Source organism: Fonsecaea pedrosoi (genome assembly GCF_000835455.1).
Source record: "Fonsecaea pedrosoi CBS 271.37 unplaced genomic scaffold supercont1.1, whole genome shotgun sequence".
Lineage (NCBI taxonomy): Eukaryota > Fungi > Ascomycota > Eurotiomycetes > Chaetothyriales > Herpotrichiellaceae > Fonsecaea > Fonsecaea pedrosoi.
Genome location: NW_013550615.1, coordinates 2,042,089 through 2,055,360, shown reverse-complemented (window position 1 = coordinate 2,055,360; position 13,272 = coordinate 2,042,089). Strand labels below are relative to the sequence as shown.

The following is a 13,272-nucleotide window of genomic DNA, read 5'->3' as shown; positions in this document are numbered from 1 at the left end:
TTTTCCGCGGAGGGTGATGATTATTGGGTGAACTTCACCTGCTTTACCAGGTTCAATTGGGATGGTGCTTTACTCCGCACAGGTACCGACGAGGAGTAGGGACCTACAGGCAAAAATGGCTAACACAAGACGCCCTTTCAGCATTTTAATGGTGATTCGTCTGGCTGTGATTGGTGTTGGACAAGACTCGGACTAAATGTTTTGCCGCCCCCGACTTTGAGGAGCAGCAATGTGGATGCCGGGCTGGGCAAAACTTCCATCCCCACAGCGGGCATGAGGCTCATTAATCAATTAACTGACCCTAAGACCTTGTACCTACGAGTACCGAGTACAGAGTACTCGGTATGGATACTCCAAGGCTCACTAGCCTAAGTCGAGGCTTTTCCCCCCTCAGGTTAATTGCACGGGACCCAAATGAATGGGCTAGGAAAAGAGTTTCCGCCCTACACCCAACAGAATAGGCTTTTCGATCGACAGTCTACTTATACTCCTACCCTACAGACTACTATAGCTTTTGTTTCCGCGAATACGAGCACATCGAGACAAACAAATCGCATGAGATGTGTGGTCAGTGACTCCCTATCCCTCCCTCCCCCAACATGGAGCGGCCTGAAACCAAAACCAATCAGTCCTGAAATGGCGTACCGAAATTTCCACTGCCTAGAGGCACGAATGGAGGCGACGGATCGAACAGGACATGACACTTCTGCATCGTCATGGCTTTATCTGAGGGACTCGTCAAGGCAGAGAATGTCCTGATCGACAAAGACGAGGGACCGTGGTTGATCGGGTTGAAGAGCAGAAGAGCATCTGGCAGAGACGATTCAAGGAGATTTGTAGGGTCTGCGCCGTTTAGTCGAGTTATCGAGTCTCCAACAACAGATGCATTTCTCAAAGGCAAGAACACTTTCTAAGATCCTGTATGTCATTGTCAGAGACAGGATGAGACTTGACAGCTGTCACAGCCACCAGCCATGTCGAAGTACACGGGGGCTCAACATCCTCCACCAAGCAGAAGAGTAAGGGGCTTATCCCTGAAAGGGAGAATCGAATACATGCCGCCCTTTCTGCGGATACCAGCTCGCTCTGTCGAAATAACTATCTACCTTTCATTGTACGCTATGGATAATGATGTTTTCCCTCACCAGCAGCTTCTCATCAATCTTCCCCAGTCTGTTCGACCGCCTCTGTGTTCTCCCACCATCCTATTTCACCTGTGCAACCCCAAGATACCCTTCAACACCCAAAATATAGTCCGGACAATCCACACGATGATTCCCAGCAATCCTCTCACCATTCCCAATACACGCATCGCTAGCGTGCTCAACGCAGCAAAGATGATCAAGTATAGCAGGCTCCTGCCCACGTCCAGTATAAATCCACCGGCAGTCTCCCCTTGGCTGACATGGAATTTGATCTTCCCAGTCTTGGAGTATACAAATATCATCGCCCATAGACGCCACCCCGTCTTTGTCATGAGCTGCGCCATTGCCCAGCTTCTCTGACCCATTTCTTTCCCAACGGTGATGATCTGAGGGTGATTGCGAATCCACATCTGGCCAGCTTGAAAGGGTATGAGAAGCACTTCTCCAATGGCACCACAACTGCCATAGGAGGCCAGTGATAAAAAATTCGGGACCTGCAGCTCGATAGTGGTGGAGCTCGCACCACTGACATTGCGGCTTTTCGAATGGCCATTCTCACTGGACTTGGAGCAGGCCATTGCGAGGGCGAGAGGTGTGGCAACGCGGAGCCGAGAGCCTCCGCTTGCGGCGCGGAGATATTGAGCGTCCCTATTACTGGGGCGTGAAGTGACGCCAGTCCCAATAATGGGTAAACTTGAACTTCTTTTCCTTCTATGAAAAGTTGGGCGCGGCGCAGAAACTCTGTGTTGTGATGCCTCGATGGCACCGAATACCGCCGCCAACGGCTGTTTCGTTCTTTTCTGCCATGGTGACTCCATGGCGCTCACGGCTGCTGCCACTGCACCTGGTAGCCGTTTGACCGAGTCATGAACAGATTTCATCGAAGGTAATGGCGGGTGCAAAGTCAATTCACTAGCGCCAGCTTTAGACAAGGCTGCCTGAATATGGTTGCCAGACTTGGTTACCTCTTCCTTTTTGTGCGACCTCTTCAGTGCAGGTTTGAGGTCAGCAAGCCGTGTGAGCCTGCCTCTCTCTTGAGGCTTCTCTATCTCCAAATGGTCTTGCGCTCCCAAATCACTAGAACTGGTTGAACTCCGAGCGTCCAAATAGAGGTTGCTCATACCACCAGATGGCCATGGTGGGCTCGGGTGTCCGAGACAACCTTCATGACAATCTTGTTTGCAGCACTCTGGGCAGCAGATCGTATGATCACGTTCGTCGACGACATTGACGTTGTTGTGCAAGTGACTCATGATAGCTTTTTGGGCTTCTGCGTTTTGTTGTGGAGCTACATCCTGGCGCAATTCTGGCAGTGGGCTTCCCCTTGGATGCAAACGTTCAGTACCCACGCTTGCTCTGGCGACGTCCTTCTGGAGGGCGGACATAGGGGTGACACTATCCGAATTGAGAAGCTTGACGTCCTGGTTGCAATGGCTGCATCTCCTCTTCAGGCCGGCGCCGCTCGCGCTCACTGCTGCGTGCTGGGGTTTTGTATCCTTCGACGCGGCGGGCCCTTGGAAGGGTTGTAATCGTGGTTTCAGTGGTTTTGGCATCAGACTCGTTTCTGTCACGAATCCGTGTTCTCCTGCTCCAGGCTCCACACTCTGTGACATCAACATCTGGCGGGGTTTTACGTCTCTTGATTCTGGCTGATTGCTTGTCGGCACGATTCTGGGTATCCGGTACATCTCCTCCCTTGTGATCAATGGGGGCCGTGCTGCTTCCCTGGGCCTGATCCTTGGCATTGGGACTGGCATGAAGGCATCGGCACTCCGGTTCATGTTGTTGTTCATGATGGTGTCTGTGCCAGTTAACGGAAGTGGTTTCGGGTGGAAAGCCTGCTGGCCACGGCTGGCTATCCAATAGTCGGGCGGCTGCGGCTGTCGGAGTGGTCGGCTGGGCCTTTGAAGACGGCGCGCACCCATAGATATGTCTGTGGACATGGTAGTGATATTCGACCGTGGATTGAGGTTTTGTCTCGTTCCATCTAGAAGTTCTACTCCCTGTAGGGGCGGAGCCCTTGGTCCTTTGACTTTGGGACCACTGGTCTGCGTCGACGGCAATAGGAGCTTCGGGGGGTTGTCGTACTCTGGGATTGGCATCACTCTCTCCCCCATAGGTTTGAGGCGCGTCGCCTCCGGGGCTATTGGGTAGATTGACTTCCTCCCGCGACCGTGTGGATGCACGAAGTCGCTTGCCCTCGGCCCCTTCGGAGGCTCGCTGTGCAAGGGCTGAAATGCCGTCATGCTCGTTTCCTTCACTCCCTCTGAAGTAATCGGGTACGGTGTCTGCTCCGGGATCGACCAGAATTGGCCATTGTTCATCGGCAGACATGGTAGTTCTTTTTCGGCTGTATGATGGCCAGAGATGTTTGAGATTTTTGAATTTTGGCCGTCTACTTGCTGGTCTGCTTGTGGAACTCCTAAAAAAGGAGCCTCCCCAGTTTGACTTGCAGTATCTGATCTAGAGGTCGGAATCTTTGGTAGAGTCTTCTCCATTGTGTAAGGTTGGAACAGGCGTCCTTTCACAATATCAGGTGCAGAGGAGAACCGTACTTCGCTGCTGAACATGGGGTTCTTTCGGACGGTATCTGTGCTTCCGCTTGTCCCTCGCTGAGGATGCGCGCTTGGATTGATTGCGCTTCCAGCTGGAGGACTCCCAACAGGTTTCCGCTTAATCGGTCTGTTTATGGTTATACCGTCCAGGATATTGGCTTGTTGAACACCGCCATAGGCAACATCCTCTTTCATATCCAGTCCCAGCGACTTCTGATAAAGATAGGGTTGTTCTCCAGGAATGTAGGCTAGATTCGTCGCAGACCCATCTTCCCCTCTTCCAAGATTAAGCAATGAATCCCGCTTTTCCTGGGTTGCGAGCTTCTGTGGTATCCTCAGGGGTTGATATTGATGCTCCAAAGGCTCATCTATCAACGACGTTGGCTGGGGCGTTGGTTCATCTAGACCCAAGCTGACCCATTGGTCACCTCTTTGCCGCCATCGACGCGAGGGTACTTGGCTCCCAATCCTAGACAAGTCATTTTGGTTCTGGTCAACGGAGTTGCTAGCGCTGTGGGATCCTGGCGTAACAACTCCGGTTCGGGGGTTCGCACCTCGGGCGAGAAGGTAGTCATCGCTGTTGACAAAGCGGTGCATCTCCGAATCGGTGGCCGCGGTGGCTGCGGTGCCTTTTTGGACCTTTTGAACCGAGTAATCGTCCAAAAAACCACGATTTCGGCGACCCAAGCGGCTTGAGACGTCGTGCACAGCATCAAGCTCCGGCACGGTCTTCAGCTTGTAGGAGTCAAACCCTCTCTGAGAGCGATGGTCTTCATCGAAGATCGGTATGCCCTCGGCACTCCGCTCTGCAAAGTGCTGTGGTTGCCGGTCGTCAATACCGTCGGCGTAGAAAATGGCACTTCGTTTCACCGGTTCTTGGTAGAAGGTACTTTGACTGTTGCAAAATTTGGAAGTGTGTCGTAACGAACGCTGATGTATGAAGCTGACGCCTTCTTTCTCAGATAAGGTCTCCTTTTTGACGTTGAATGAAGCTAGTGAGGATGAGAATTTATTGAAAAGACGAGAGGTAAAAGAAGGTGGACCGTTAGGGGAAGAATGTGGATGTTTCACAGGCATTGTAGAAGACCTGGGTGGTTGCTATAACATGTACGGTACTTCATACCATATGCTGGTCTGTGCACCAAGCATGGTGGTGAGAACGTCACACCATAGTGCCGTTGGTATTTTGAGAGACGGTTACCATGACGGTGGAAGATCTGTGGGCAGAGTCATGCTGCTGTTGCGGAAGGAACAACCCGAATTGAATTCGCCAAAGGGAGAAACCGGGCCCTCCCCTGAATGGCATTTACGGAAGAGCATCATGCCTTTTGTTTGGATGACTCGTACATCTATCAGAAGCGACCGCTCTCTCTGCGATAGCTATCAGGTTGAAGTTGAGCCCATCTTTGAGTAGCCGCCGCAGCAGGGACACTCATTCTTTTGTCCGGTGAACCCCGTTTTTCTGGACTCGCCATCCTATTCTCACGAGAAAAATGAGCTGACGCACTTTTCCGAAGAGGAGACGCAGCATGAGAATATACACCAAGACTTCCACCCTCGCCCCCGGTTGCAGTCGGTCGAAAATTTGGTTGGCGCATTCCTCCCAGAGGCCTCACGGATGTGCTGGGGTTGGTATTGTGGATCGGTGAACGGAGATCCGGGGTAGTTAGGCGTTGTCGAACATTGGTACTGGCTACTGCTGTGTCGGGATCTGTATACTGCGCGTAGTTGGGATTTGGATTGGGTCTGAAACCACGATTGATCACCACCATAGGTGTATAGACGTCGACCTTATTGTACTTTTCGTCGCGACTCGCGCTGTATGAAGCTTGTTCACTGAACTGAGTCCCCACATCTCGATACAGTGGCTGAGTCCGTGGTCTCACATATTTTGTGTCGTACTCATGCAATACTTCTTTAGAGATCAAGGCTGAGTCTTTGACCTGAGCGGAATAGCTTGACTGAAGCAAGGAAAGCTGTGCGGAGAGGAGCATTGCGACAAACATGGCTGTTGCGATTGTGACGCTAGGTCTAGGGTCGGAAGGGAGAGTAGGTAGGAAAAGCCAGTATACGAGGATGTGGCCAGGACTGAAATAGCAGAACAAGCGTAGGGATATAGGTAAAGGGTCCCAGATTGCGACTTCCCAGACGTCTCTTGTTGGATCAGGATGTGCCCTTGACCGAGCTGACTCTGTTCCTATGATGCGCGACAGGTATTGCAGTGGAGAGGAGGAGACCGGTGAAGAATCGACTCGCACTCGTTTGGCGGAAGGGGTGCTCGGCACGTCGTCGACGGATGTTTCGAAAAGGCGATAATGTCTTTTCCGCCAAAAGGTGTAGGTAGCATTGACAGTACAGAACAATGTCAAGAAGTGAACAATGAAGGTAGCCTATGAGATATTAGATTCTAGGTGGTCTTTCATTTCGGTGACAGCACCTACCAGCCAGGTTGTCCACGCCACCCCTGGAATATCGCCAAACACATCATCATAGCTGGTCGATTTGGATTTGGAGTTGGCCCTCGCAATGACAAAGGAGACATTCAAGACAATACCAATAGGTGCAGCCCATTCTTTTTCCAGTTGATCCCAGCCATTGGACTCAAGTTCTTCTGACAGCCACAGGAGGAAGTCGTAGGGGTTCAGGTAGCCCTTGATACGTTCCGCGAGAGGCTGCCGCCTCACGAACTTGGGCATTCTTTCGATGAAAGGAGATGCGAAGAAGGCCCAGAAGACATTCTCCTGTAGGCGACCAGAGGTAGAACGATGCGATCGCGAAGTGTCGCTTTGAATGCCAGTGAAGTGAGGGTGAAATTTGGGGTGCAGTGGTGTACCCAGGAGTAGGCAGTAAACAATGACGAAATGCAGCCAATCGGAAATGTCATTTGCCCGCCGACGCAACTGCGCTCAGCTGCAAGGTACATTCACTTCTGCAGAAACAGCTTCAATCTATTTCCAAAACTCAGGCTCCAACGGTTGGCAACTATGGCAGCGCCAGTGTCGGCATACAAGGTAATTGTATTGTCTCTGTGAGGAGATCTTTGCTTACCAGCGCTGTCTAGGATCGGCAATTCGTTGCTGTCATTGGTGACGAGGAGTAAGTCCCGCATCTACTGCTAAACAGCTGACCTCTCAACTCACTTTGGTGTTCCAGCTCAGTCACTGGCTTGTTGCTTGCTGGCATCGGACATATTACCGACCCTCCTGACTCACAGAAGAACTTTCTCGTGTGCGATTCAAAGACAGAGAAGCCTCAAATCGAGCAAGCTTTCAACAGATTTACCAAAGAGCGGAAAGATATTGGAATCGTCCTGATAAACCAACACGTATGATAAGGCGGGAGTTTTGGGGTAGAATTGCAACGCTGATCTTGCTATAGATTGCGGAGCAAATCCGAGACACTGTCGACAGGTTCCAGGACCCGTTCCCTGCGGTCCTCGAAATCCCGAGCAAAGATCATCCTTATGACCCCGAGAAAGACAGCGTCCTTCGGCGTGTGAGAAGACTGTTCGGTGAATGAATTAAGCAAGCATATGCCCACACACAGAGCGCTGCAATTCATGATCTATTGCCGCGACCATATGCCACAGATTTTGGCTCAAACCGCCCAAATGGCAAGCCACTGGACGGAATCACACCCAAGATTTATCTTTTATGAGGGCAACTCCAATAGATCTACAGCCATGATTGTTCGATGAAAACTATGGTGGCCAGCGACTGATCGGAACTTCAAGATAACATTCATCAAGTCGACGAAGAAGTATCGATTAAGTTGTTGAGCTCTCAATAACAATATGATGACCTCTTTTACAAGCCTGGAATCATTCTTTCCTCACCACTCTGCTTCATGAATGCGAGTTCTAATTATCTTTTGCTCACATAGCTATATTATTCTCACATACCTTCTACAAAGCTTCTCTGACCGGCGGTCCTAGCAGCGACAACTCACAAGGCCTTTCTTTCCGGGCAAACATTGAACCGGTGTATTCGAGCACTAGGCGTACGCCGACAGCACACGTTCATTCGTTCCTCCTTCTCTGCTGGATTTTGAAAGGAGTGCGCGGACAACCTTCCTCAATCACGCATGATATCTTATTTATGAATGATGGGCCACGAAAACCACCAAAAAAACTCACATTGTGAGAAAAACCCAGAGTTGCGGGGTGTTTTTTTTTTTTTTTGGTTTCACATTCGATTAGCTGAGTGATGATATCTTATTTGCTCCCACCGATCACTTTTCCTGGACCAGAGCTCCTACGCATTTCCCTGTAACCACTATGATTATATCCGAAGTCAACATATCACCCGAGTTAGGGAGTTACAAAGTAGAGCTCCTACGTTTCAATGATGCTTGGCTATTCACTTCTGGCTGCGAATTAGGGAGATGAGGATGAGGCTGTAGACAGGACTTTGTTTCAACATCACTTCGCAAGTCGAATGTGGACAGAATTTGGCGAGAGATATATTTATCTCGAGTTATTACCGGTGAATGGATATGGAGTGGGTCCTCCTTCTTGCTTGAAGCCAGGGAGTCCGCCAGCGATTGAATCCAAATGGACGCCGGCTGGGTTTGAGTGACAATGAATCAGGCGGCCGCTGGTACTCAAACATCCACTCCCAGGGTCTATCTCTACACCGACCCCAAGTTCGGATTCTTGAGCGATGGAGGGCATCACCACGATTATCACCTGGCCCTCGATGCCATGAAGAATTCCGCTCTTGCCATGCTCGACGAGAAATGAAGCTGCTGAATGCACCATGTGGGAAGATATAGCAGACGACTTGTTGGCAAATCTGCCAGACCAACTAACTTCATTTCTCTAAGTATGAAAACCTTGGTCAAAGGCACGGGCACAAAGTCGCAGAGTCAAGGTCCCAATCCATAAGGGTCACAGACCTCGACTCGGAGCAGCGCATTTATGCTATCATCTAATATCAACGTTCCTCTTCATGTATGGCGAGTAGACCATCACTGGATGCCTTTTTTAGGTAGGATTGATGGACGTTTGTGCTCTCCTGAACAAGCCACACTCAGCTCACCTCATGAGGGCTTCAGGGCTGTTGACGAATCCAGACAACCCATACAAGTCCACCGTTCACCAAAAATGATATGTTTGAGACAGACAGGAGACTAAAGAGTATGTCAAAAATAATGAATCCTGCAGTGGACGAGAATGTAGAAAACATGGCATTGAGACAGCTCCAGAAGGGAGCTAATTATTTCTTGTATTTTAATGGCCTTGCGGGTTGAGACAAGAACAGACGAGGCTGTACCTCCTTTGTCCAAAAAAAGCTTGTGCCTGCCAACTTTGGTATAAACCGCATGGTGGGGGAGAGGTTGATGTTTCACCACTAAATAGAGGATTGAGTCTTTGCCACACAAAACAGGATGACTCTTCCCACCTTGGCAAGATCGGTGGCATCTGGGACTAGCTAATATTATATTCTCCTCGATAGTAAATGTGTAATATGTGTGATATAAGTACTTTCCTTTCCAGCGCAAAGACGAGCACAGCCAGACCATGAAAAGTGAAGCCGAGCATCAAAGAAATGACAACAGTCTTACACGTGGGAGACGGGAAGGTCGAAATCTCTACGTCCAGGCTCCTTCTCCGAGGTGCAAGAGCAACCACTAGCGATGAGACAGCCCTGTTCGAAGCATTCTCAGATCCCGAGGTGATGAAATACATGTAAGTTGGCTCTTCGCTTCCTAGTGCTCCCCGGCCCTTGGTCATGAAAATCTTCGATTCGAACATATCCCATAACAGAAGACTGCAAAGGGGTTCGGATCCGCACACTTGCCTTTCATCCACTGCGAAATGGCTCTCTACGATGCTCGAGTCTCGGCAGAACGGTGTCACAGACTTCCTCATCACACTCACCACTTCGACTCCAGCACATCATCCCGTTGTCGTGGGCAAGATCGGCGTCTGGAAAGACCAGGAAATCGGATTCTTCCTGGTCCGCCATTACTGGGGTCAAGGTATTGCACGAGAAGCGCTTGATGCTGTTATTCCTTACTTGTTTGGTCAGGCAGGGTTGAGCGAGATTACGGCGGATGTGGATCCGCGTAATCAGTCGTGCTGTGGGCTATTGAGGAAAGTCGGATTTGTGGTAAACGGGTTCGAGGAGAAAACATACAAGGTTGGGGAGACATGGTGTGATAGTCTGTACATGAAATTGGAGAAGGAAACATGGCGAGAAAAGGTCGGTCTGATCTAGTGATCAGTGTCGGTTGTGCCATCCATACCCCATGATCCCTTCCTTGACTGAAATCGAAATATCTTCGTCCTGGTCACTGCGAGACCCAGAATGGGAATTAGCTTTAGCGAGGCTATAACACCAAGATGAGCAGGCACATAGAAGCTTTGGATAGCGGATGTTTTGACGAGGCCCGTCAGCCAGGTGTAGCGATGAGAGAGCCCAAACTACTACACTTTGATCTGGTTGAGCAGGAATGTGAATCAGTGACAGAAATTATCTCGGCTGTCATCGCTTGAGCATGATTTCTTCATTCCACTGCTTTATCACCAAGTCGAGGTAGGCAGAAAGAGGATATAGCACATTGAGAAACTTCCCCTTTCCGAAAACAGTTGAAATTGTCACAGTTCCGGAAGCTTGCCTCGCGAATCTGGAATCGACGGATCTGCACCGTTCGCTAGTAACAGTTTGATCAGACCTTTGTTCTTTGATTTTGCAGCTTCGTGCAGCGGAGCGCCGACCCCTAGGCATTCAAATTGGAGATACGAAGCAGAATGATTGCTGAACATCACTTGATTGATCGAGGCGCCCTTGTTTAGCAAAAGTTGGATAGTTGCTTGCGGGCGCTGGTGCCGTACGGCGAAATGAAGAGGCTGGCCGAACTTGACAGAAGCACCCGCGTCGAATAGATATTCAGTATTTCCAGTCTCGCAGCTATTACGGCGATTGACAGTGGTGTTATATCGAATCTGCACCGTGCATTGGGGAGGGCGCCATGAGCGATCATCCATTTCGTGGTCTCCATGTCATCCAAGGCGTAGCTGGGTAAGTTAGTACGTTATGCCCGAGGAAGTATTATGGATACTCACGACAGCGGAGGAGGATAGTCGCCCCTCACTTGCTTGTTGATGTCAAATCCATCGTTCAGAAACAGCTCGAGGATCGGGAAGGATTTGTTTTGAATGGCCTGGACGAAATCGGTCATTGTTGGTTTTGCACCTTCGTTTAGGAGATCCAATACTTCCATAAACTCGTCGTTTCGAACGGCAAACTTCATCCGCTCGTACTGGTCCATTATAACGCAATAAAACCCAAGCTTTCGTACAGCTGTGAAGAGAGAGGAGATGTGGTACAGAGGTAAACCAATTGTCTATTTATGCTAGTTACCTCGCCGACCGGTCCTTTTGACGCCTGCTGCGTCTCGCTGAGGCAACAGGGGCAACAGGGGCAAGCGGTTGAAGATTTGCCTCCTGAGTCTTCTGTGGACACGTTCAAAATGCCCTGTCCTCATCGGAAAAGTCACGAAAGAATACAATGCTCAACGCCACTGACACATGACTACCCCGACTCTTCTGAACACGATTAGATCTCAGCAGACCAGGCCCGTTCTTTAGCTCGTTGAAGCTGCAGGAGCAGTTGGGCACGGGCGTGCTTCCTGGTGGTAATTTTATTTGTGATGATGGCATAAAATAGATGGACACTGTAAGTAGCTCAAGTTGCCTGACGGTGCGAATGCGCAGATTGTGTGTCTTCAAAATGCCTGCCGTCTGATTGGCTACGCCAAACTGCGCTTTTGCACCATCCCCACAGCCGTACCACCTCTTCTGAGCTCAAAGCTCATTTTGCAGCACTGCACGACGACGTTGAACCTGCTTCCATAGCTTGATACCGCCCGTCTCAACATCGCTGCGCTAGATATTCCTACGCAAAAGGCAGGATGCCTTCCTACGAACACTTTCAAAGTTCCGGCCGGACGCCCCTGCGTGTCTACAACAAGCAGCCAACATACGAGACCTACATTTCACCCTATGGACCAAAGTACGTTTCCTACTCGCCCTCTCATCTCCTGTTCTTGTAGATCCCTCTTGCCGGTTCTGAGCTGAATTTTGATCTCTTCCAGAACTAAACACGTTCCCAACCTTATGGGCTTGAGCCTGCCAAAAGTTCTCCGTTACGGCTCTATTGCTTCAGGTTTCGGCGTCGCGGCTGGCGTCTTTGCGATCTTTTTCTTCGGCGAAATCCCTCGCGTGAGGCAAGATATTCTGTCCAAGGTTCCCGTCATCGGCAACTACTGGATCAGGGAGGTGCCGCCGGAGGATAACCCTTTCTAAAGGAATTATGCTGGAAGAGGCTTGGGAGCTTGGGAACCAAGAGTTGCTGCAGATGGAGGGAAGGGAGCTCAAGATATGGGCGAGACCGACTGGGAATGATTGTACATATTAGATCGCGGAGAGCCTGTTGCATGGACTGGACGGAATGTCTTGAAGGGTCGAAAGATCACCTCCCTCGGAGAGGAAATACACATCAAGACCATGGATCAAATCAATGAAAGTCGTGTTCTCACGGCTTCCATCAGCCACTGGCAGATGCAGAATTACAGTACATCAGGGCTGTAGATTCCCATTTCTGTTCCTGCGGATTGTATGTACAACTTCTGAGACAACCTTGATCGGCACTAGACTCTATCGCCACGTTCAAAGTATACCCATTGACCCGTGGGGGTCTTTTCTTCCAGATCTTCCCATCTAAGAGTTGTTAGCGAGCACCACAAGATAAAGTGAGAACAATGACGACGCAAGTCGAGAAGACTTACACTTGATATTGTAGCATTTCTCCCACCAGGTCCAGCTCGCCCTCGGCAACTTGGATAACTTCTTCGATCAAGCCCGCACCAATCTTCTGCTCGATTCCCTCGATCCTAGCGTTGATCAGCAATGGTATATCCGACTTGAACTCCAAAACGTACTGCTCTTTTGTCAATGGTGGTTCCACCTCCAGGTCCTCTACAGTGGGCGGGATCCCTTCCTTGTCCTCCAGTTCCTTCTCTCGCACTTCATCACTGACAGCCCTTGCTTTTGCCTCTGCCTGAGCCAATGAGTTTGGTCCCTCAAATTTCGCGTCCTGCCTCGTGATCTTGCCGTCCCAATTGTCCACTGGTTCCACATGCAGTTTCTCACTACCCAACGAGCCATCTTCGTTGAGCAGTTTATTGTAAGCAGAGGGGCTGGCTTCGATCTGCTTGCGCACCCGTTGCAGCCATTGTTCGTAACCCTCGGGTTTCACGGATTCGATTATCTCCAGCCGCTGTTTTGTGAGTGCCTCGGTGGACTGACGATAAACGGAGCTTTTGGGCAGTTGGGCGAGTTTATTGAGGGTTTGTCGGTAGGTGTAGATGAGGGCAGGACGAGGTGATGGATGTGTAGTGAGCCCTGTTAGGCCTGTTGGCGTGTTGGGTTCAAGATATTTCGAGGCTGATTTGACAGTCGCGAAAAGCCGCGACGTCGCTCGCATCGTGAAGAGTGTCTGAGAGGTTGGGTAGGTGAAGAAGAATAACCACTTTGCAACGTTGCCCAACGTGGCTGTTCACTGAAG

General features: G+C 50.2%; 7 protein-coding genes across 7 annotated transcripts; 3 read left to right on the top strand and 4 right to left on the bottom strand.

The window, feature by feature from the left end:
- Positions 1-1,210: 1,210 nt before the first annotated feature.
- Z517_00746 (uncharacterized protein) lies at positions 1,211-4,777 on the bottom strand (the record flags this gene model as incomplete). The annotated part of the gene is made up of 1 exon (XM_013433710.1): positions 1,211-4,777. One exon carries the CDS (start codon positions 4,775-4,777, stop codon positions 1,211-1,213), a length of 3,567 nt encoding a protein of 1,188 aa, XP_013289164.1.
- A 275-nt stretch (positions 4,778-5,052) lies between these two features.
- On the bottom strand, positions 5,053-6,396 carry Z517_00745 (uncharacterized protein; the record flags this gene model as incomplete). The annotated part of the gene is made up of 2 exons (XM_013433709.1): positions 5,053-6,090; positions 6,142-6,396. 2 exons carry the CDS (start codon positions 6,394-6,396, stop codon positions 5,053-5,055), a joined length of 1,293 nt encoding a protein of 430 aa, XP_013289163.1.
- Positions 6,397-6,684: 288 nt separating this feature from the next.
- On the top strand, positions 6,685-7,219 carry Z517_00744 (V-type proton ATPase subunit F; the record flags this gene model as incomplete). Its single annotated transcript, XM_013433708.1, has 4 exons — positions 6,685-6,711; positions 6,762-6,796; positions 6,854-7,025; positions 7,079-7,219. The coding sequence occupies 4 exons, from the start codon at positions 6,685-6,687 to the stop codon at positions 7,217-7,219; spliced, it is 375 nt and encodes a 124-aa protein (XP_013289162.1).
- Positions 7,220-9,249: 2,030 nt separating this feature from the next.
- Positions 9,250-9,921, top strand: Z517_00743 (uncharacterized protein; the record flags this gene model as incomplete). Its single annotated transcript, XM_013433707.1, has 2 exons — positions 9,250-9,389; positions 9,468-9,921. 2 exons carry the CDS (start codon positions 9,250-9,252, stop codon positions 9,919-9,921), a joined length of 594 nt encoding a protein of 197 aa, XP_013289161.1.
- A 380-nt stretch (positions 9,922-10,301) lies between these two features.
- On the bottom strand, positions 10,302-10,975 carry Z517_00742 (uncharacterized protein; the record flags this gene model as incomplete). Its single annotated transcript, XM_013433706.1, has 3 exons — positions 10,302-10,614; positions 10,656-10,721; positions 10,770-10,975. 3 exons carry the CDS (start codon positions 10,973-10,975, stop codon positions 10,302-10,304), a joined length of 585 nt encoding a protein of 194 aa, XP_013289160.1.
- A 642-nt stretch (positions 10,976-11,617) lies between these two features.
- On the top strand, positions 11,618-12,011 carry Z517_00741 (uncharacterized protein; the record flags this gene model as incomplete). The annotated part of the gene is made up of 2 exons (XM_013433705.1): positions 11,618-11,718; positions 11,801-12,011. 2 exons carry the CDS (start codon positions 11,618-11,620, stop codon positions 12,009-12,011), a joined length of 312 nt encoding a protein of 103 aa, XP_013289159.1.
- A 344-nt stretch (positions 12,012-12,355) lies between these two features.
- On the bottom strand, positions 12,356-13,191 carry Z517_00740 (uncharacterized protein; the record flags this gene model as incomplete). Its single annotated transcript, XM_013433704.1, has 3 exons — positions 12,356-12,425; positions 12,494-12,598; positions 12,647-13,191. 3 exons carry the CDS (start codon positions 13,189-13,191, stop codon positions 12,356-12,358), a joined length of 720 nt encoding a protein of 239 aa, XP_013289158.1.
- Positions 13,192-13,272: the final 81 nt, after the last annotated feature.